This window comes from Calypte anna, chromosome 3 (genome assembly GCF_003957555.1).
Source record: "Calypte anna isolate BGI_N300 chromosome 3, bCalAnn1_v1.p, whole genome shotgun sequence".
Lineage (NCBI taxonomy): Eukaryota > Metazoa > Chordata > Aves > Apodiformes > Trochilidae > Calypte > Calypte anna.
The window spans coordinates 46,422,173-46,445,652 of NC_044246.1; the positions used below are offsets into that span (position 1 = coordinate 46,422,173).

Genomic DNA, 23,480 nt, shown 5'->3' on the forward strand with positions numbered 1-23,480 from the left:
ATGCACTGAAAATATGAACATGCAGCAATTGTTTTTTGCAGGGGACCCCATCCATTTAGCAAAACAACATTACAAAATTGATGCATAGTGCAGTAATTAACATAGTCTAGTTCTTTTTCAAGGTTGCACATGAATTTTTGAATGGACATGTCATGTATGGTAACAATTTTACAGCTGTTGATAAATTAAGCAGCTGATGTTACACTAGTAATTTTTGTTCCCCCTACACTCTTACAGTCCAAATCAGTGTTAGAGAGTTGGGTTTTTTAAAGCCAGTTGTAGTTGATGTTTTGTATTATGTGTAAAATTAAGATAGTGGTCTTTTGCAATAATAAATTTTAATTGATCTACTACATTTGAATATGATTTGAAGTAACAATGACAGTTTTCTGTTCTAGTAAAAGAAATACCCTGTAAATGCTCTCTGTTTGATCACTTAATTTGTTTTTTTTCCATTCTAAAGTGCATTCCTTTTTTTTAGATGCCACAACTGAAACCTGAAACCATTAGTATGACCGGTCTAAACCTCTTCCAGCACTTGTGTAATTTGGCTCGATTGGCTACTAGTGCATATGATGGTGGCTCAAACTCTGAGGTAAACCTAGATTCCATGATCATGTTTTTCTTTTTTCTGAGGGAAGAGGAAAGTTAAATTACTTTTCTGTAATGTGTATCTCTTCTATACTTTTATGTATACTTCCATACTTTATATACACTTAGATATATATATATATATATCTTTCTATACTTCTATACTATCTACTTTTCTATAATATGTCTCTATTCTGTAATGCATATCTCTTGAGAACTTACTGGCTTTCATATTGTTTACTGTTTCGAGATAGCAATGCCAGAGCCCATAGTGGTGGGGTTTACAGAGATTACTGAGGAGAGCTCTTCCTTGAGGAGAGCCCTGGAAGATCAGGACTTAAAAGTTCCAAAGGTGGGACAGTGAGATGGAAATAAAAGAGGCCAGTGATGCTGACCTTTCCACATGACTTGGATCATGTGTGGCTTTTGTCTCAAGAGGTACAGACAGGAAATCACTAAGAAGGTGATACCTGTTGCCTGCATCTTTGTGCAGTTTATAATGTCCTTAGCATAACTGAATTGTATTCACTGTTGTGGCCACTGTGCGTAAAGATGGATTTGTAACATTTACTTTTATAAATAGGAAGAATCATATGACATTTTAGTAGGCATATTTAGTTCTGACTAGAAATCTGTTGTAAAATATGTCTCAGGTATATATGATGTGCTTTAGAAGCTTTTCTTCCATATTATTTTTTAGAGAGAAACTATCTTGGAAATATAATTATACGTAGAATATTTTTCTGTGAATTGATTTGAGTCAGTTCTTTAAGGAAAAGTTTTATTCTTGCAATAAATAATAAATCACTAATAACTTCATTTAAAAGTATTCCTGTTTCAGAAATGAAATTTCACTATTTAGAATTTTGACCAGTTCTCCTCATGCTTCGAAGCATGAAAATTTTTCTGTTGAAGTTAGGATTTTGTAGTAATTGAGGTATACTGTGATGAGGGCCCAAGCAGAGGAAAACCAGATATTTCTAGTAATTTAATCAAGAGGTAAATAAAAATAAAATATCTCAGATCAGAAAAGTATCACTCCCAGTGAAATGATGGTGCAATGTTTGTTTGTGTGGTTTGTTTTTTTTTTCTTTTGTCAAAACAGTTGTGTGGGATGGACCAGTTCTGGGGCATTGCTTTAAGAGCACAGTCGGGTGACGTCAGTCGAGCTGCTATCCAGTATATTAATTCTTACTACATCAATGGTATGAATTGTCATTTTTATTTTTGTTTTGCATTTTATAAGTTGTAAAGAACGTCTAATGTTACCCTCTTTCTTTATTCTTGATACTGAAATACAAGATCTCAAAGTTGTGCTTATGTGATGTACTTTAACTGATGCTACAGGTAAAACTGGTCTTGAAAAAGAACAAGAATTTATTAGCAAGTGTATGGAGAGTCTGATGATAGCTTCTAGTAACCTTGAGCAAGATTCTCATTCAAGTCTGACCATTATTGAAAGAGGACTCTTAATGCTGAAGACACACCTAGAAGCTTTTAGGAGAAGGTAAATAACTCCATGAGTATATTTGGATGTTGAATTTATTTACATTCCTTTTGTTGTAATGATAAATGAGTTATTGTTAATTTAAGTAATAGTTTATTTGCTTTTCTTTGTTTAAATTATGGACAGATGTGGATAAATTTGAAGGGTAATATATAACATTTAAACAGTTATGAGAGTTCACTCTTCTTGTATAAAGAAGTGTGGGTGTGGTTCATGTTTCACAACCCTCACCAAGGAAACTTTTTCAAAGTTAGTTTTGTTTGAGAAACAGTATGTTGGTATCAATAACTTCCTTTTAATTTTGAAAAAAAACATGAATGACTGTGCACGTTCTGTCTTCTCATAGTCTATCAAACATTTGTTTTAATAGGTTTTTACATAAATATTTATTTCAATGTATTTACCTGCTTCTTAAGGTTTGCATATCATCTGAGGCAGTGGCAGATTGAAGGTACTGGTATCAGCAGTCACTTGAAAGCCCTGAGTGACAAACAGTCCCTACCACTAAGAATTGTATGTCAGCCAGCTGGACTTCCTGACAAGGTAAGTTAAAAGCTCTTTTACAAGTACGTCCTACATTGTTAAATTTTGTTAAGTCCATTGTGCACCTTGAAAAATAAAATACATGTTTTATTTCAGATGACTATAGAAATGTATCCAAGTGATCAGGTGGCTGATCTACGGGCAGAAGTCACCCATTGGTACGAAAATTTGCAGAAGGAGCAGATAAATCAGCAAGCACAGCTTCAGGAATTTGGCCAAAGCAGCCGCAAAGGAGAGTTCCCAGGTAAGCTGTATTTTTTGCCCTTACCCAAGCATTCATCCATTTAGAGCTGACAAGGTAATGGTTGGCTTTTTCTTCCCCAGATATGCTAAATTAGAAAGCATTATGATTGATTTTCTTCTAGCTATAGTTACAGTTAGCATCACCCTGGATTTAATTAGTAGCATGTTTTCTTAAGCACTACCATTTATTCAAAAAAGCAAAACCAGTGTAGGCCTGGCAAGAGTTCTTAAATTGAGCCAAGCTGCAAGACTTCCCCATGTTAATTTTCTTCCTATTGTTGTTTTGGTTATAGTATTTTCTGGAACTTGCAGATTCAACTACATAAAACTTTATTCTGTATTTTGTGAAATTTATATATTTCTAGCTCTACCATTCACTCAGAATTCAAAGTCATAATTCATGCTAGTTTAACAGTTTTTAGAAAAAAACTTTTAATGAGACACACTTTTCAGTAAATCAGACTGAAATGTATACAACTTAATTACATTCTTTCTGAAATCCTTTTCCAGCCACTCATCAGAAGATGTTTTCATGAAGAAGCTAACTTGCTTTCCATGGAGTGTAGCAATGTAGCAGAATTCTTTTTTTTTTTTTTTTTTTTTTAGCTGGGATTTTAGAAACACATGATTCAGGAAATTCAGACAAAATGTCTTTTGTCTTGTGGAATGCCTGTGCCTGTGCAGTTATCCATAATTTTGTACATTTTTAATGGATTTTCTGGTTTTTTGTTCTGTGTTTATTACACTAATTTTGAACATACCATGCCTATCGGAGACTGAAGAACCTAAATTTATTTATTCATGAACCCAGTGTCCTTGCTAGGTTTAACACCTGTATTAATATCTCTAAGTACTTTGTCTTGTGATCGATACCTGTATTGGCTGATGGATGCAAATCTCAATCTTTGACAAATATCTTTGTGCACACTGGAATGGGTGGTTAGGACTGTATGACTGAGCTATGAAGTCATTATGTACTGTGATTCTTGGTTACTGCTTGATTGCCTGCACCAAGTGAAATTAAACTTTTGATTGCTCACATTTTTTTGTTCAATGTTGAGAATTCTTTGAAAGGTGTTCTCAGTTTTTCCTTTCTCAAGTATATGACACCTTCAGTTCCAAGTTACATTTAAGTAAGATTAATTGTCACTTCTTTATCTTTACTGAATTAATGACAGGTGTGTGAAACAAAGGGTTTTGTTGATGATTGCAATCATTTTCCATTCTTCTTCTCTGGTATAGCATAATATGCTAAAAAATAAGGCAGACATTTTTTTAAATGTATTGTGAATATTTTTTCTATAAGATTGGGTGAATTGTTAATGAAGAAGTTATTTTGGAATGCATGCACGTAAATTTAGTTTAAACTAATGAGCACATTTCTCAAGGAAATTGCATCAAGTTTTTGCCTCATCGTCATTGCTACTGAATGGTGTTCTATTGAAAATAAGTCTTAACACTTTCATTAGAAAATGAAACTTTCCAGAAATTTACTGAAATAAGTTTTTTTTCCTAGGTGGCCTTATGGGACCTGTGAGAATGATTTCATCTGGGCATGAACTGACAACCGATTATGATGAAAAAACACTTCATGAATTGGGTTTTAAAGATATGCAGGTATTACCAGCATATAGATAACAGTCACTGGAAAATATTGATTAATATGTTGCATTTGTCTTGTGGTACATGTAGTGGTGCACTTTTTTTAGGAACACTCTACAGTTCTCTGAAACAAGTTGTTTCATGCTATCCAGTATGTGCCTTCTGTGAGCTCAGACTAATGCTGTCAGTCCTTCTTGTTGTCAGGCTTTAATGAATATTTTTAAAAGCCTAATTGTAGTTATGTTAACAGATGTGAAAACTCAAGGAATAAAATAAATCTTTTTTTTATTATTATTCATCAATGAAAACAAGGGACCAGTGAAAAAAGCATTAAATATCCACATTTTGTCAGAATTGTTGAATGAGTACTAATTCCATGGTAGCAGTGGCTAGCTTTCTCCATTTAGAGGTTGAATCTCAGCTATTTTTTAACATCCACCTATAATTTTTTATTTCAAATCTGAGTCCCTGTTAGAGTGGTCTGCTCATAACTTTGCTGAAGTCAATGGTATCAAAAGCCTGAACTATAAGTGTGGGTGATACCAGGATTGTTTTAGGGAGGTGGGACTATAATGAAACTTGCCAACACATCATCACATACATCCTTTCTATCTAAAGGAAAAACTGAACTCACACGGTACACCTTTGGGGATCTGCTGACATCCTTTTAGAAAAGTTATTGCTGGCTAATATGCTTACATGTGCCCTTCCTGTCTGATAACAATTGTAAAAGTTAGTCTGTCTTGACTCTGCAGTTCCAAATCAGATGATCCCTTGGACATCTTTGATTGTTCATTAGTTCTGTTTGCTAAATGAACTGGGCTAATCTAAAAGCAAAGTGAGTTTTAAAAATATTTTTATCAGCATATTACAGAAACAATAATCAGATTTTATAGAATTTGCAGTCAGATAAATGTTTGCAGAGCTCCTAAGAGCGGTAGCATTCACTTGGAATGGGCTGAGTGTGATCAGTCTAAGGTGGTAACGAGTCAGCAGACACAGTTCATCTGAGAATGACTTCCTGCAACGTGGTTATACCAGTATAACAAATGTCGGCTTTTTCAATTACACTGCTATTTGTGTTGCTACACCCTCGTTTAGCATTCTTCTAGTCCTTTGAACTGACTGATCTTCTTTTCCCTCTGGATTACCTTTTGTGGCATTTCTTTGCTGTACTGAGAAGTCAGACTCGTACTAGCGTTTTTCCAGCCTGAATAGCAAAATAAGGGATAAGGAACAAGAAAACAAAACTATCACTGTAACAACAGCAAACAGTATGTGTAACTGCACCAACCTGGCTTTAATTATGACAGTTGCTCAAAATGCTGCTCAGGAAAGACGCTACAACAAAGATACTGATATATCTTTAAGTCCTTAATTCTGACCTTGTTGAAAACGTTCCATGGCTTCAGCATATGAATTTTTTTAAATTGTCTCTCTTCTCCTTGCTGTATCTCTATGTTTCTAGATGGTGTTTGTATCCCTGGGTGCACCAAGGAGAGAGCGTAAGGGTGAAGGTGTCCAGCTTCCAGCATCCTGCCTACCTCCTCCTCAGAAGGACAACATTCCAATGCTATTACTCCTGCAAGAACCTCATCTTACCACCCTTTTTGATTTGTTAGAGATGCTTGCCTCTTTTAAGCCTCCTTCTGGAGAAGTGACTATGGAGGATAGTGAGGTAATTTAAATAAATTTTATTAGACTAATTACATTTACGTCATATTTAATTGATCTGACATTTCTTCTGTACTCTTTATAGTTGCTAGATAAGGTTTGTTGTCTGTATATTCATATTGTACACATAGTAGAATCATTACCATTATTTTTCCAATTTTTTTTTTACAACATAGCTTTGTGTTTTTAGTGGTCTAAATATAGCAGAAGTTATGAAGCAATTATTGAGAGACAATATTGATTATTTAAATAGATTTGGTGAAATATTGGAAATTAGCTTGAAGAAAGGTTTTATTGCAAGAACTCAAGTTTTGTGTCTTATATGCCATCATTATCTCATAGGAAATTAAGCTGTTACTAGTGTGTTCAAGTCAGTAGGCTGTTTTTAACTTTATTTACACTCAAACATTACAAAATATGTGATATGCTGTAAGGATAATGGAACTTAGTTTCTTGAAGAATCAGTGAGACTTCAGATGTCATGTTCTGTTTATGGATTTATGGTAGATAAATTCTCCTTAATTAACAATAAGTACACTTTTGGACTTTAAAATCCTAGGAAGGTTATTTTCACAAATAATTTCACAGTAAGAGTGGTTGTTTTGTGGTTTGCCAGAGTGCAAGATGTGAAGAACTCCATCTCCATGCAGAAAACTTATCCAGACGTGTTTGGGAATTGTTAATGCTTCTGCCAACGTGCCCTAATATGTTGCAGGCATTCCAGAATATTTCAGATGAGCAGGTAAACAAAGAATCCCTGTTTTACATGTTTACTGACATGGATGTTTTATTGTCTAGTGCTTTAGTTGATTTTTTTCCTCAAATAGGAATGGTAAGTGTTAAGTATGTAAAGTATTCTGAGACGCAAGTAAACCAAATAAACCTAATAATTATTATAAAATTAAACCAACAGAGATGTCAGTTTCCTAAGTTTGTTTTTATGATTTCTTTTTCAAAATTTTTTATACCAAATTAAGTGGATAGTAAGTACTGACTGTCACAATTTTAGTTTCTTCATCTGCAGCCTTGCTTTAACATAGTGAGTGTTGTGCTAGCCATCCTTTTGTTCTCTTTTCTATAATTTCAGAACACCTTTCGGTACTTACATAGTTGTTTTCTTACCCTATAGATGAAAATTTTGCCTCTCCTAAAGTTACTGAAATTACAGTTTAACAGTTTCTAGTTATTATGGTACTTTATGGACACATGCATGAACATTTTGATGAAAGATATAACTTAGAGGATATTTGGCTTCTTCTGCTCTAAATATGTCTGTACCTTAGCTTATAATAATGTCTCCTCAGATTTCATTGCTGAATTCACATTATTCAAATGGTAAATTCTATATAAAAATACACTTAGAATTGTCCATGTCACTTCAAAAATCCTTTCCTTGTATTTTGTTTTAGATAAACCTGCATTACATGTAACTGTGTTAACTGTTTTCTTTATTTTTTGTTTTTTAAGGGTAATGATGGCTTTAGCTGGAAGGATCTTCTGCGAATAAAAAGTGCCCATAAACTCCTGTACGCCCTTGAAATTATTGAAGCTTTGGGAAAGCCCAACAGGAGAATAAGACGTGAATCTACGGTAGTAAAGATTCTTGTACAGAATAAGTTTTTCTTTCTGAATCAGTGTATATATTGATGAGTTATTTTATAGTATTTTTATTCTTCAGTTTGTTACAGTGAATTGTTCTTTTCTCTAGGGAAGTTATAGCGATCTTTACCCGGACTCGGATGATTCAAGTGAAGATCAAATAGAAAATAGTAAAAACACATGGAGCTGCAAGGTTGGATTTCCTACAGTAGTCTATGATACCTAATACAATTTTTTAAAAAAAAGAAAATGAAGGGGCATTAAAATGTTATCTGTTTTAGGGTTTTTTTTATCTCAGGTTTAGGTATACAATTTTAAAATTTTTCAGTTATCAGGCCTGTAAATTTGTCATAGTTCTATACTACTCTTTCTTTTGTTTTTCATTAAATACCCACCTGTGTAGTTTTATCAGATTTAAAAAAAATTTATTTATACAACTTACATGTAATATCTAACATTAGTGATATATTAGTGTTTGCTTTTTCTCACATTGATTCCGTACTATACTTACAGTTTGTTGCTGCTGGGGGCCTCCAACAGTTACTAGAAATTTTCAACTCTGGAATCTTAGAGCCTAAAGAACAGGAATCATGGACAGTGGTAGGTGTTTTTTCACCCTTTTCCTCCAGAATCACATACCTCTCATTTGTAAAGACTTCTGTTACTTTCAGCCTTTGTTGTAAGTACTGTCTTTGTAGTAAGTGAAAAAAATTAATTCTGTATTGGAAACCATCAGAGTTAACTTTTTAAATTAGAGTTAATTTTCTCTTATTTTCACTTCTATGGCATTTTGTTTTAAAAATATTATATATCTGAAGCTCTGAGTCATATGTACATAATAAGAAGTAAATGAATAATTATGTACATGTCTGTATATAAAACTGATGATGGTTACTGAAATGCTAACAAGAAGAAAGGTTTTGGGTTTTTTAGAAGTCATGTATTTTTAAGTGATTTTGATGTATTTAAAATTAATATCAATATTAGAAACATTGTCATTCTCTCTGTTCAGTATATAAACAAAATTACTTAAGCTTTTAATTTCAAATTCCCTAACAAGCATGGAATTCTTTGTAAGATGAATCCCTGAAAAAGCACAATTTCATTTTCTTCTTGTCACAGTGGCAGCTAGACTGTCTTGCTTGCTTGCTGAAGCTGATCTGCCAGTTTGCAGTTGACCCTTCAGATCTGGATTTAGCTTACCATGATGTGTTTGCCTGGTCTGGTGTGGCTGAAAGTCACAGAAAAAGAACGTGGCCAGGCAAATCAAGGAAGACTGCAAGTGACCATGTCAAGGGCCTTCATATACCTCGTTTAACAGAGGTAAGAGATAAACAGTTTGTCCATTTTGTGAATTTTAGAAAAATTATTCCTTTGTTGTGTGAAGCCTTTGTTTTGGTAATAAAATAATATAGTGAAAAAGCCACTATTATTAATCTGTATGCTAAATGTTCTCCTCTTTGAACGTATTTTAATTGCTTTAAAGAATCAAAAGGTTTTAGGTGAGCACAGAAATCATCTGTTGCTTTTTTTTTTTTTAATAGTAACATGTCATATGGGCTGTCCCCATCCTTGCTGATCCATTTTAGATTTCTTTATAAAATACTCAAATAACCAAGTTAGGATAAGATATCCATCTGCCTGTCTGTCCTTCCATCCATTCTAACTGAGGGAAGGATAGCTGACTGTGTATATGGTAAACTTACCCAAAACTTTGAACCTTCCTGTCAGATTCTCGCCTGCTGATTTCCTAATGCACACCAAGCCTGACACTTAATCAGCAGTATTTTGGCATCAGAGATATGTTCACTGTAAATCATTTGCTCTTGGGCACAGGATCAGCTGTGATTGTCAAAACATGTATATCTGAACTGTGAGCTGGAGCCAAACTTCCCATTTGTCATTGTTTTACATGGAAGGACTTTAACTATTCTAAAAGTATTATTCTTGACAAAATGCATGCATAAATTGTCAAAGCTGCTGTGATAAAAGGGAATTATCAAATTCATTAAATTTTTTTAACAGTGGCTGCGTGTAAATGCTGCTACCAGTTTCTGTAACTGGTTTGAATTTTTTAATTGCCAATTGATGAATATTTTATTGTGGTGGACTTGGTCTCTAAATATTTTTAAAGACTTTGTTCAGAATTTGATTTGAAAAATTCTGTGTAGCCTGTCAAGTTTCCTAAAGTTGAATAATTAAAGTGATTGTGTAGTCAACAGAATGTGTTGATTGCAAGAAATAGATGAAATTTACACATCCGGCCTCATCATCAACCCTGTCTCTTCAAGCCTAACATTTTTTTAAAGGAAGTGACTAGTCTATGGTTTTTAAAAAAATTATTTAAAAGTATTGAATAGAGGCTTGATTTTTCTGTTCAGTGAAGTTGTCTTTCTTAGAGAAATAGAATGAAATTTTAGCACCTAGATATAGTCAATGAAGCCCAGGATTTTAGATCTACTTTAATAAAAAAAAACAATAGAAGTTTTAAATATGGAGATGCTATGGTTTGTCTTTTGCTCCCTCTACACAGGTGGGTTTGTTTTAGATTCGCACAGTGTATATAATTTAAAAACAGATCAAAAGCTTGTTGTTATATTAACTGTTGTTTTTTTTTTTCTTTCTTTCTTTTTTTTTTTCTTTTGACTTCAATTTTTAAAGGTGTTTCTTGTACTTGTCCAGGGAACCAGTTTGATTCAGCGACTTATGTCAGTTGCTTATACATATGACAACTTGGCACCTAGGTACAATATCTTTTTATTTTTGTAATAAAGTTAATCAAGTGTGCACAATTTCATCACTGCTTTTAATAAAGTAATTAGCTCTTTCAGTTGTAGTCCCCATTAACACCCATATCAGAAACTTAAGTCTAGAGACATTAGACTTGCTTTTCTTAAGTTACCTCTTTTGGTAGTTCTCCTAACCTCCTACCCTTACAGGATGAGTGAGAGGAGAGTGGCAAGAACTCTTAATGGGCAGGATGTAAGACATAGAGAAACAAGATGGATATGTTGTGCTCTTATAAATTCTCATGTCAAAATTATTTCTTTGTTTTGTGTGTAGCAATTAGCATTCTCAGTTTAAAGGCAGTGCAAAGGAGAAATTAAAATAAATTCACTTCTAAGCTGCTTAGTCATCTACTGGTTTTGACTTACTTTTCCCACCCTAATAACATTAGCTTATTACAGCTGAAATTGCCCTTGTTGTTTTAGTGAGTGTACATGTATTGAAGGCAAAGGTTTACCTTCAGAAACAGCCTACCAGTGTTTTGTCCTTTTTGCCTTTTGTCCTGAGAAGTTCAATTATGTGTAAGACTGCATCCTGACAGAGTCACACTGATGGTAGGGAGATGAGGGTTTTTTGCTGCATTTGTTGTTGTAGAATTACCTGGCTCTAAGTAAGGATTAGCGTGCTTTAAATTTTTCAAAGATTGTTCAGGATATTCAGACTATTTCCAGCCAGATCTGCAAGTGTGCCTAACTTCTGGTTGAATTGCAGGATAATTTTTAAATATGTACTATTCGTTTTTAGTTTCATCATCTTCTATTGCAATTTATAAAAATGTAAATAAATAACCACAAACATTTAAATTTTGTCCAAAGTTTGCAAATGTTTGTTCAAAGTGTGGTTCTCTATGAAGAAGACTAGTTTTCTTCTGCATGGGTCAGTTCTTAGTTCCATTTTATATCTTCTCTCTTTTGGATTAAAAGAAGGGGTTATGGGTATTTTTTATGGGTATTTTTTTGGTTTTTGTCTTCAAGTCAGTAAAATTTTAAGGGGGTGACTTGAAAATTTTAATAGTTTTATTAGTGTTGTTAATTTTGAAATTGGTCCCTCTAGGATTAAAATTTTAGTATTCTTGGTGGGTAGTTAAGAGAACTGTGTTGTTGCTTGTGTGTACTTGTATTTCTAAGTGATAATCTGTTACATTCTGTGCTAAAGTACAAATGGCTTTATCTTCTTCCTATTCAGGGTGTTGAAAGCTCAGTCTGATCACAGATCAAGACATGAAGGTTAGTGCTGCAGAGAATCCATGTTATAAATTTACAGTAATGAAAACATATTGAATATAACAAATCACGTGTTTGTTTTATTCCACCATTAGTATGTTGTAATATTGTGTTCCTTGGTAGTGTTAGGGCTGTTGTAATCCAGGTGGGAAAACAGACTTTCCTTCTGTGGAAATTGTTTTACATGAATTGAAATTTTGTACTGTAGCAAATCTCATCTCCAGAAGTTCTCATTTTGGTTGGAAAACCAGCAGTGTTTTTACCTTCCAAAGAACACCAACAACAATAGTTACCTTTATTCTGGTTTACAGAAATCACTCAGGGCCCAGAATTTCTTGGATCTCCTCCCTTTATCCCTCTTAAGGAAGTTTCTTTAAAAAGATCTAAGTGTCAGATTAAATCTGTATCAAAGTAGTTGTCAAAAGTACAGCGCACACATGCATAGTTATCTCCTCCTTATATGCTGCCTTCAGTTTTTCCACTCCACTTTTTTCAAACTGTGGATGTTACTGTATATGACCTTAAATTTTCAGTAGGTGTTACGGATCACACACTAAAGTTTTACTTTTAGCTGTTAAGAAGAAATTAGCATATTTACTGGTTAGTCCAGGGAAATGTTCTTTAAAATGTGATGCAACCCATTTGCTAAGTACCAGCTCACATCTTAACAAGTAAGAGATGCAGGAGAGGATTGTGCTCCAGATTGGTAATACTTAGTACAATTAATTGTTATCGATAGTACAATGGTTAGTATTTAACAAACATATTGGTAAAATTCTGAATTCAAGTAGTATTTTTTATGCTAGTAAGGATTTAGTCTTGTATGTTAGAATGACCAAAATAAATGTTAAATGTTCTAGAGCTATGCAACTCTTCAACTTAAGAAGACTCTTCTGCTAGTTACAGTGTGATTTATTCTTGTCTCATTTTCTTTCAGTCACTCATTATTCAATGTGGCTCTTGGTGAGTTGGGCTCACTGCTGTTCCTTGGTGAAATCCAGTCTGGCAGACAGTGATCATTTGCAAGAATGGCTAAAGAAACTTACCCTTCTTATTCCAGAGGTATGTTAAATGAGAGATTATTGCACTACTAATTAGTGCATAATACAGAACAAGATTAAGTTTGGTTTCAAGCTACCATTAAATTCAAAACATGTCATTTCTTGCTAAAAGTAGGCAGGATCTGACTAAATTACTTGCAATCCTGTTTCAGAAGTAATAATTTGTAGTTAAAATACCAACACTCATCTTTTTTCTTGGCTTCTGTTTAAAGGTAATTTATTCATTGTAATTTGTTGAAATTTCTAGGTGGTGCCCTCTAATGGGGATTTAGCTAAATATGCCTCCCCATTTTTTTTTTTCCAGCTATACTTTTTATAATGAAATTAGGCAAATGAGAGTTTCTGGTGTAAGAAAAACTTGATAATTGCATAAATATATGCATAGTAGAAAATTTTTGTGTTCACTAGTGGTTGTCTAAAGGTGGACTATGGACATAATATAATAATTATTATCTGTTGCTTTATTACTCAAGCACAGAAAAAGCTTATATGCTGACTCCATTTAAAAACTGTGGAACAGAAAGAGTGCAGAGTTGCAAAGCTGGATTAGAGATAGTATGTGGATATTTTTCATTAGAATTAAAGGAAGAAGAAAATTATTCTTCTAATGAAATTAAACACATTAACCATATAGTTAGGAATAAGTAAGTGTAAGTTCCAGCATCACATAGATTTCCTTAATTTTCCCAGGTAGGATATTTTAGTAACTGTGTGTAGTCTTAATTGTAGAAATACCTAACACATAACAAGGGATACAGACAACAGTTCTTTCATTAGAATGGTATCTTTCGCATTTTTCTGTGAGTAATTTAAACATATGTTATTTGCAATACGTGTTTTTAGAAAGCCATGTTGTTCCTTGATACCCTGATAGATGTTCTGACAGGAACTTGATATGTACATATATAAAAAAAGTGAAAAAAATAAAAAAATAATCCAAATAATGTGTGCAATCAATTATTTTATTTTTCATAAAGACTGCCGTTCGCCATGAATCTTGCAATGGTTTATACAAGTTATCTCTCTCTGGTCTGGATGGGGGAGATTCAATTAATCGATCCTTTCTGCTGCTGGCTGCATCAACATTATTAAAATTTCTCCCAGATGCTCAAGCTCTGAAACCAATCCGGGTAAGAACTTAAAAAAGATCTATTTAGACTTACTTTTTTAATATAAAAATAAAAATGGCAGCACATTATTATTATGTCTGACATACTGTTTCTGATGCACTGAAATACTAAGACTTTTGGTTTAGATGCTTCCAGAAGCCTCACAAAAGTAGTTAGGGCTGTGACACTACAGTCATTTAGAGCTTGGCTGTGCTTGGAGAAATGCAGAATAGCATTTGGGTGATGCTTCTGGAATTTTAGTGTCAACATAACACACTGCTAGGGCAGTTGTGTTTTCAATATGCACCTCAGTTTCCCTTTTAAATATAGGTAGCTCTATATGTAAATAACAGTAAGTTGTTTTATGTGTACATACCCTCTGTTGTTGTGATGGAATGTTACTGTTCCCCAGTCAATTGCTACTGGTTTTCTGCTGGAGTGTTACTGCCCTCACAGCTCTAGTTGATCAGATTCTGTGGATGCTGTTAAAGCTTCTTCAGGAGTTCTCACTGTTAATATGTGCAAGTTAATAGAGGTGGTTTGAACTAAAAGGACTGATTTTGCCTAAAGTCTGTTAAGGACTGTAGACCTAGCAGTGCATCTCAGGGGAGGCTGTGCTGACTTCAGCTGGTGTAGGTAGATCTGAAGGAGAGCACTTGTATGGCAGCTGCTGTATGAACCTGGATTTTGAGTCTGTAAAGGATTTATTCTTGTGACCCTGTGTGGAATTTGTTTTCAGGGGAGAGTGGTTCATGCAGTTTAAATTTGCTTTATTTTAAACTCTCTTGTTATTAAAAAAATAATAATTTAAGCAATGTATAGAAGAATTTTCATTATTTGACTAGTTTTCAGAAGATTCTAGAATTAAAGTTGCACTATCTTATTATTAATTCAGTCAAAGTTTTGGCTATTTTAAGACTGAAAACTTTGCAATTTGTAGTGGTTAGAGTGGAGTCAATACTATTTTAATTACTTTTTTAAGTATCTGGCAGGTCATCCAGACAAGCTTCCAAGAAGATTAACAAATATTTCACAGGAAATGCACTGTCAGCATTGTAAAATACATTGTTCTTGTACTTGGCTTATCTTAAATAGGGGCTTATAGAAAGTGATATCCTTGTAACATTTACTGGATTTACTGCTTTTTTAAAACACAAGGTTATTTTGTCTGATATACTTGAGAACAAAAGCAATTTCTTTTCACAGATAGAGGATTATGAAGAAGAAACAGTATTGCGACCAGGTTGTAAGGAATATTTTTGGCTGCTTTGCAAACTGATTGATAACATACATGTCAAAGATGCAAGTCAGGTAGGCTTTGCTTTGCATTCATATGAATGTTTACTTTTTAAAAATTGGGTATTCAGCCTACTTCAGTGTCAGACATTTTAGTTAAGATATGTCAAACTGCTGTGAACAGCTCTTGGATCTTCACAGCTTGGATCTCCCAGCTTTCCTACTCTCTGATGTGTATTTAGTAGCTCTTGGCCATAGGAAACAGATATTGAACCTGTAGATTCAAGAAAGTGAAGTAGGTATAATACACAAGGAGGGTGGACTTAGGTGAAGGTAACAGACTGTGAATACTCTATAGGCACTCTAGATACAGAATACAGACACTCTCTGTGATAGTCACTGGTGATCATTTCAATGTGCTCTAAGTGGGACGTAATTGAGTATTTGGCTAAAAGTGAGAGGAAAAAAAAATTAATAGTCACTTAGCACAGGTTGGAAAATTTAATCACAACTTTTAAACATCTCTAAAGAGTTATAGTAACCTTTTGGGCAAACTCTGCAACTGTGCGCCCTGATTGGTGCTCCTACAGAAATCTCTCTGGTGTTGTGACAAGAGTATAGGAAGGGAAGGAAGATAGAGCCTTAATCCTAGATTCTCAAAAATGGTGAAGTCTTATCCTCTCCTAATTCTGGGTGCTCCCAGTAGAGGTGAAAATTTAGCTCCCCTGCCCCCAATTGCTCTGCTCAGTTTCCTTTCATTTGTTTTATTAATTGAGTCTGCCTACTTCTGCATGTTGCTCAAGTAAGAAATGCTAATGTGATTTCTCAGCCTTCTGACAACAAACTGTGTTCTTGTGAGAAATAACAAACAGTTCTCTTTTAAAACAGTACTGTTCCATTTTTTTTCAGTGCAGTAGATAGAGTATATTTGTAGGATATGGAATTTAAAGAAGAAATGTTACTTCGTTTGAAGTAACATTGTACAGCACTGATTTTAAAAAAGGTCTCAAGTATCTTTAAATAGTGAGTTCTAATTTTTCCTGTTTTTCTGTGTGCAGTAACAAAATTTCATCCCAAAGCCCAACCTTGCTTTCAGACAATGCTGCTTATAAGTTGTAATTCATGAAATACCTGATTATATTTATACTCCTATTATATTTTATACTCCATTTTCTTCATTTTTAATCAGACCACACTGCTTGATTTAGATGCACTAGCGAGACATCTTGCTGACTGCATTCGGAGGTAAGGTTTACTAACACCAATTTCACTTGTAAGTTGAATTATATTCATTGCTATTTGTACAGAGTTTTAACATTTCTTTTCTGTCATGTGTATATAGCAGAGAAATCCTTGACCATCAAGATGGTAACATAGAAGATGATGGACTTACAGGACTACTTCGTCTTGCAACAAGTGTTATTAAACACAAACCACCCTTTAAATTTTCTCGTGAAGGACAGGTAAGAAAAGGACATGGAGAGACTGCAAAGAGATCAAAATAGTGTAATCTCTTCTTGCTGTACTTTCTTCATTTCACTTTTTTCCCACTATTTTGATTGCAGGGTTCAATGTACAAGAATGTATCGTATCTCTGGCCTTAGGGTGATGGATAAAAGCACATACATAAGTTCTTCATTAAGAAGGAGCACATACAGCGTGTTCCCTTTCTAACAATATTTAATTTCAGGATAGAGCTCTTACATACCAGAAAATTTATTTAATTTCTATTGTTAAATGTTTTTAGTATATTGATCATCATTAAGTGGTTTAAAAATTATTAACAACAGCTTCTTTTCAACCATGTTCTGGGACAGCAGAGATACATTTTTAATAAGATGGGCTGCATTTAACCTCTGAGCAAAATATATATAAAATATATAAAAAATAGTTCTTTGCCTTCTCTGTTTCAACATGTCAGAATTCAGCCAGCACAAATACAGGACTGAGACTGTTAATCAGAAAATGACAGATCCAGATCTGTGAAGTTCCTTTTTTTCTAGTCTGGGGCACCTTAAAGTGGCTGCTGGGTTAAAACACTTAGTTGAAAAAAAGCTGCAGCCCAGCTCCAGGCTGCAGCTGAAAGAACAGTCTAAAACTCCGCTTAGCAGATACAGCAGATGAATTCTAATATCTTCACCTGATGTGTAGTTAGGAATGCAAAGGAATCACATAAAGACTAGCTACAAGTCTTTTTTTTTCACTTTATGCCTTTTCATTTTCCAAAGTGTGGAGAGATCTGGAATAACTTAGTCTAACTATGCAGGCCAGGAAAAGACCTCTCCATTTTACTCAGTTATAAGCATAAGGTGCTAGTTATAAGTGGGTTTTTTTGGTTTTTTTTTGGTCAAGGACTTACCCTGCACACTGGAACAAGGCTTTTTATGGCCATTTTGCTGTGCACTCTGCAGGCCTTTTTTCGGAATATTTAGAATTTAGTTAGATTTTATAGCAGAACCTGCCTTTCAATATTAAAATGCTTCTTAACTGAATATATGTGACTGGGGAAACTGAGGAAGACCAATTATTTTTATTACAATGTTGAATGAAGTCTAATGACTGGGTTGGTAGCCTGTGCTCTACAAATGGGATAAGAATTCTGTCCCTAAAAGAAATTGAAAAAGTCATACTTGGGGGGGAAAAAGCAATCAAAATTCTGCAGAGGTAGAGAACATATTTTCTGATTATGTAGAGATCTAAAGTGACTTACTAAATTTAATCTAAATTTAATACAATTTAATGATTAAATACAGTTTGTTAAGAATGCGGACATTTTACAGAAGCAAAGAATTGTAGGCTGTGGATCATGTCATCAACCCTAGACATGAAGTATGAATATAAATTGCTGGTTGTTTAAGGAAATTTATTGAAAATGCTACTTAATAAATTCTGTTCTCTTATGCTCACTTCATAGTTGAGAGGTGAAGGAAAGCCTTTTCACCATTCTGCACTTCTTTAAAGGTGCTGTAGTTGTGGAGAAATATGAAAATCTCTTCTTACAGAACTCTACAAATTTTGTTGTTGCTATTCTTTTAATATTTTTTTTTTTTTGGTTGAATTTTATGGAATTAAAATGGCAACATAAACAGATCTGTTTTGGTTTTCATTATATTCATCTGGGACAGTGAAGATAAACAACAGTGCGTAGTATGTATTTATCATCCAAGGGCTAGAGTTAGTGCCTTTTATAGTGCAGTTAATATTCCAAACATGAAACAGTACAAAATACACTTCCAGTACACAAAGTATATGATTTGGTGTGTGTTTCAGTTAATAAGTGATTCATAAAACTCAAATGAGTGGCCTGATTAAGGTTATGCTTTCACTAAGAGGAACTAGTCTTAACATTAGTAAAAGTACATGTGTGGGGTTTGTCAGAATAAATTATCAATCATGAATCAAGCATAATTTGTCATTCTTTTTAGTGGTCATGTTTCTTTTTAGGGTATAATATTGTTCCAGTGCACTTTATGTACTATAAAGTAAGCTACTGAAATTTGTAATAGAGAATGTGAATACGTCAGAAGGTTCTGTAAATGAAAGAAGTGTAGCAAGTCTACAGAATTTTCTGGAAGATTGTTAATATGTGACTGTTGTCTTTTAAGAATGTGTTCAAGCTGCTACATGTGCTGGTGGAACTGTTTTACAGGAGTTTCTGAGAGACATCTTCAATCTTCTCTTCTTGCTGCCAAGTTTGAAAGATAGACAACAGCCAAAATGCAAGTCACATTCTTCAAGGGCTGCTGCTTATGACTTGTTGGTAGAAATGGTAAAGGGGTCCGTGGAAAACTACAGGCTGCTCCACAACTGGGTTATGGCACAACATATGCAGTGTAAGAACTTTTATTCATATATGGCTTTTGAGCATTTTGCAGAAAACTAGTCCACTTGTATTTTCTGGTTCTTTTTAGTTTTGTTTTGAGTTTTCAACTTTGTAAGGTTTAGTAAAGGAAATAGTGTATTTGTAACGTCGACTTCCAGTCTGAAGACTGTGTTCATGAGGGAATAGCTAGCCATCACTGTGAACAGTACTGAATCATGGAGTTTCCCTTTCCTTCTAAAGAACATCAGAAATAGTTGCACTTAATGACTCTTAAGAATGCATACATAAAAACAGGGAAATGCAAAGCTGAGACAGAATGTTTTTAGACTTAAACTGAACAGTCCCACTTTCCAGAAGTAGGAACGAAGCAAGACATTGTTGCCACTGTCACTGCCTTTAAAATTCCATTTTGTAGCTCTGCTGCTTATCCACCACCATTTCACAGTAATAGAGTCATAGAATTTCAAGGTTGGAAAAGACCTTCAAGATTAAGTCCAACCCCTGTAATCACTAAACCATCTCCTGGCGCACCACATCTACCCATTGTTTGAACACCCCTGGGGACAGCGACCACCACCCCTCTAGGCAGCCTGTTCCAATGCTTCACCACTCTTTTCGTGAAGAAATTTTTCCTAATATCTATTCTAAACCTCCCCTGGCACAACTTGAAGCCATTTCCTCTTGTTCTGTCACTAGTCACTAGGGAGAAGAGGCCATCATCCAGCTCACTACAACTTCCTTTCAGGTAGCTGTAGAGAAATATCAGGGCTCCCTTTCAGCTTTCTCTTCCCAAGATGAACAGCCCCACCTCCCTCAGCCTCTCCTCATAAGACCTATTCTCCAGACCCCTGTCAGATGTAGGCATCCTTTGCTTACCTAGCAAATGAGTGGATTTAATCCCATGGACAGTGTTCAAATTACTTCTTTTTAAATATGGGTTATGTAAGTGTATGGTCCTGTTAAATGTCACCAAGCGTAGATAACATTGATAGAGTGGATTTTACATGTTTCATTGGTTTGTAATGGATTTTAATTTCTGTTTTCCCTTTCTAACATGAAGAAACATTGTATGTTACTATGTAACATACAAAGCTTGTCAACTTCACTGTGGTACTGTCAACTTCACTGTCAACTTCACTGTACTAAAAACACTGTCATGTTTTTAGACATTTTCTCTAATATCTCTGTAGTTGACGTCAGTCTGTACCCAGCTGTTTGCATGCAGCACTAATACAATTTTGCTATTCCTCTTGGCTTTCGTGCTTCCTGTGTGTAATATGTAAATTAACAAAAATTGAATTTAATAATTTATCTTTGACTTGCAAATTCTCATTATGCATTTTTAGGGTGATAGATTTCCTTTTAGATGCCCAGTTTAAATTCCTGTAACCTAAGGATATTAATTTTTTATAATCTATGCAATCAATTTAGTGCCATACAATTTGGGAAGCAGAAGAGAAATCTGATCATAATAATGTTTTTTGTTCTGTACTCATATGCCTGGGGCCTTCCAAAAAGCCTCCAAAAAAGTATTTAGGGAAAATATTATGAAGAATATGTTTTATGAAAATATCGGATATTTGTTTGCTGTGAGTACATCATCTTCTGCTGAGGCAGTCTGTATCTCTCCAGGTGCAATCGTTCATTTATTTGTTTAGTATTTTTCTCATTCCAAATCCCAGTAAATCTAGCTGCTGAGGTTTTCTGTAACATTTACCATAGTCATTGCTTTCTTCTGAATACTCTTCTCTAAATTGTTAGTTCCTTCCTGAGTTCTCCAGAGCCATCTGGTCTGTGCTCCTGCTCCATATTCAGTGTATCGCAGTTTCATGAATGTTAATTTTGCTAGAGCTGGCAGAGTGCCACTGTCATTTTCTGATGTGCAAGTGACAGGTCTGCCGTTACCTTATTTGTTTAAAGTCTTGTTATTCCATTGATATCCAAAGATTATTAAAGCTTGATTTTTCCACTATGCATATCACTCTAATTTTAGTCTTGAAATGTCTCAGTCTTAGGCTTTTCTCTCTCTTATTCTTCGGAGAAATATTATGGAAAATATTTTAAATTTCCATCTTGCCTTTGATTTTAATGTTTTCATTTGGTGGTTCATTGGAGAAATTAGTAGGAGGAAGAAAAGACCAGCTGCTTTGCTTTCTGGAAGTTTGGGATAGTGTCTGATGTTATGTTTGGAGCAGAAGCACAATCAGAAGGTGGGATTAGAGACAAATGCATTGTCATTTGAAGGAGAAAAAAATCAGGATTCTTTTGCTTAAAATGGATTGTGAATATTGCAAGCTTGGTTACAAGTTTATCTCTTCCTGAGGAAATACTGATTTCTTTAATGGTAGTGAGGAATAAGGAGGATAGACCTAAATGAGGTTCAAATTTACCTTTCTATTTCCAATCCATAGGAAGAAGGGCAACTTTTATTATCAAAATGAAGAGTCACTTAAAAATCCTAGGGTAGAGAAGAAAACGGGATCTTCCTGAGAAATTCCTTGTCAAACTCCTGAAAGCCCTTTGTCAGATTGAAGTAGGAGGAAGATATCCCCAACTGTTCTCATGAACTATAAAGAAGTCATCTGATTTCTTTGTAATTACAACTTGATGAGCTACAAGTAGAGTAATAGATGCTGAGCCCTTACATCAGAAAGGGAGAATTAAGGTGTTACAATTTAAGGATTTCAGTTAAGGGAGGAAATTTCGTGTTGTTTTGCCATGGTAATTACTTTCTTCAGGAGGTTAAACATGGAGGAAAGCCTTGTTTCGACTGACTGATCAGCACAATGTAACTGGGTAACACAAGGTCATGCTACTGAGATCTGTTGAAACGGGAGAATTAAAAGTCTTTCCTTCCCTACTTGAAGCTGGAGGGCTAATAGTTGTTTTGATGCCAATGCCAACATGAAGATTACAACAATTATTTGTTGTGCAATGGATCATCCTGTGTGTCTGGTCTCTGAAGATGTGAGGATCTCTTCAGAGAGTGCCAGATAGTTCCTTGAATTTATAGCTGGATAATATGAATTGAGAAGAATCTTCTAAGAGTCTTTACTCTTTGACAAAATAATTAAGAATTTAAAATTTAAATCTTGAACCCACATAGCTTTTGTAGATTGTAAAATAAGTCCGGAATACTTCTGTGCTTTTTCTCTATGTATCTGAACATATACTTAGAAGAGGTGCTGATTTATTTGTAGAATACATACATCCTCCTTTATGGAGGATGGTATCCTTGGGGATGAAAAGCAAAGCTATAGATGTATTGCAAGGTTTTGTGTGAAATTTCTTGCACACCAAGGAAAGTATTCTGCAGTTCATTTCTTTGGACACTGGATTAGCTCCTCTGTAATTTAGTGCTTGTGTCATCTAGTTGGTTCTGCAGCTCAAGTGATTATTCCCCATTCCATTCTCCTGTGTGGGATGCTAGAAAGAGAATCCTGTCCGTGTCTAGAATCTGTACTAATCACTTACAAATGGTTTGTCTAGTCTACTTACCATCTTCTTGACTGGCAGATGAGAAGAACTTTCCCATTCTTTCCCTTTCTTGGCAGCCATATCAGAACAAGGTTTATTAAGAAGAGTCTGTCAGACTTGCCAAACTTGTCTATTGCTATGCTGCTTAAGAAATACATTGCTACATCTGGTATGAAATACAGAGGAATAGAAAACTCACAGGAAAAGAGTGTCTTTACAGTCCTTTCCTCTGGGCAATTCACTTTTTGCTTACCCCTGCTTTTCCTGTAGATTGCAGATTCCTTTGGTATATATGGCTTTGAATTGCAATAAAAAACATTCTTCCTATAAAAACTACTCCCAAGTTTATTCAAGCTTGTGTATAGCCAAGCACTTTATTTCACTGCACTTTTTTATCTTACCTATGATAAGCATCTATCCTGCTTTTGTACTGGCCAGAAAGATATTTTGCTGCCCCGGCATCCATTACAGTAGATGTCATTCTGAATCCAGCTTCCGTTGTGAAAAGAAAATAAACCTCCTGTGTTGTTATCTCTGACACTAAATCTGGGCTTTGTTATGCTAAGAGAAGGCTCCCTGTTTCAAGTCTCTGGGTGCAGAGATTCCTTCATTTTCCTTCATCGTGACGCAGGGGTGCAAGGGAATGGGTAGTAGAAATTACGAGTCACTATTGTGCTGGGGGAATTTCTGGAGTACATTTGGGAGCTTGTAAGTGTTGTATTTTATCAGTTTTAAGTATGTTCTCAGTGCTTTAGGCAGTACAAGTGTTGTGAGAGAGCTGTGGTTCACTTGCATTACAAAAAAATCTTTACATTTGAAAACTGTGTAGCAGCTAATATTTAGAATTAATGAGTGCTTTTGATTTTTTTATTACATTATGTAATTTTTCCAAATTTGGTTCAAAAATAGAGGCTGGAAGACAATTACTACATATTAATGCTACCACTAGAACAAGTGTAAGAGATAATGTTTGCCGTGAATACTGTTTTAGAGAGCACAGCAGCC

General features: G+C 34.6%; 1 protein-coding gene across 2 annotated transcripts in view; it reads left to right on the forward strand.

Annotated features, from left to right (window-relative positions):
* USP34 (ubiquitin specific peptidase 34) overlaps window positions 1–23,480 on the forward strand; it is a 124,871-nt gene that overhangs the window by 64,056 nt on the left and 37,335 nt on the right. For both annotated transcript variants that reach the window (XM_030446954.1, XM_030446955.1), the window contains exons 23-42: window positions 482–595; window positions 1,697–1,796; window positions 1,939–2,098; window positions 2,515–2,641; window positions 2,738–2,885; window positions 4,401–4,501; window positions 5,955–6,164; window positions 6,777–6,902; window positions 7,628–7,750; window positions 7,869–7,952; window positions 8,273–8,359; window positions 8,882–9,082; window positions 10,421–10,503; window positions 11,732–11,772; window positions 12,707–12,831; window positions 13,808–13,960; window positions 15,146–15,250; window positions 16,365–16,420; window positions 16,518–16,638; window positions 18,825–19,008. In XM_030446954.1, coding sequence (XP_030302814.1) covers window positions 482–595; window positions 1,697–1,796; window positions 1,939–2,098; window positions 2,515–2,641; window positions 2,738–2,885; window positions 4,401–4,501; window positions 5,955–6,164; window positions 6,777–6,902; window positions 7,628–7,750; window positions 7,869–7,952; window positions 8,273–8,359; window positions 8,882–9,082; window positions 10,421–10,503; window positions 11,732–11,772; window positions 12,707–12,831; window positions 13,808–13,960; window positions 15,146–15,250; window positions 16,365–16,420; window positions 16,518–16,638; window positions 18,825–19,008 — 2,449 coding nt within the window. The remainder of the gene's footprint in view (window positions 1–481; window positions 596–1,696; window positions 1,797–1,938; window positions 2,099–2,514; window positions 2,642–2,737; window positions 2,886–4,400; window positions 4,502–5,954; window positions 6,165–6,776; window positions 6,903–7,627; window positions 7,751–7,868; window positions 7,953–8,272; window positions 8,360–8,881; window positions 9,083–10,420; window positions 10,504–11,731; window positions 11,773–12,706; window positions 12,832–13,807; window positions 13,961–15,145; window positions 15,251–16,364; window positions 16,421–16,517; window positions 16,639–18,824; window positions 19,009–23,480) is intronic.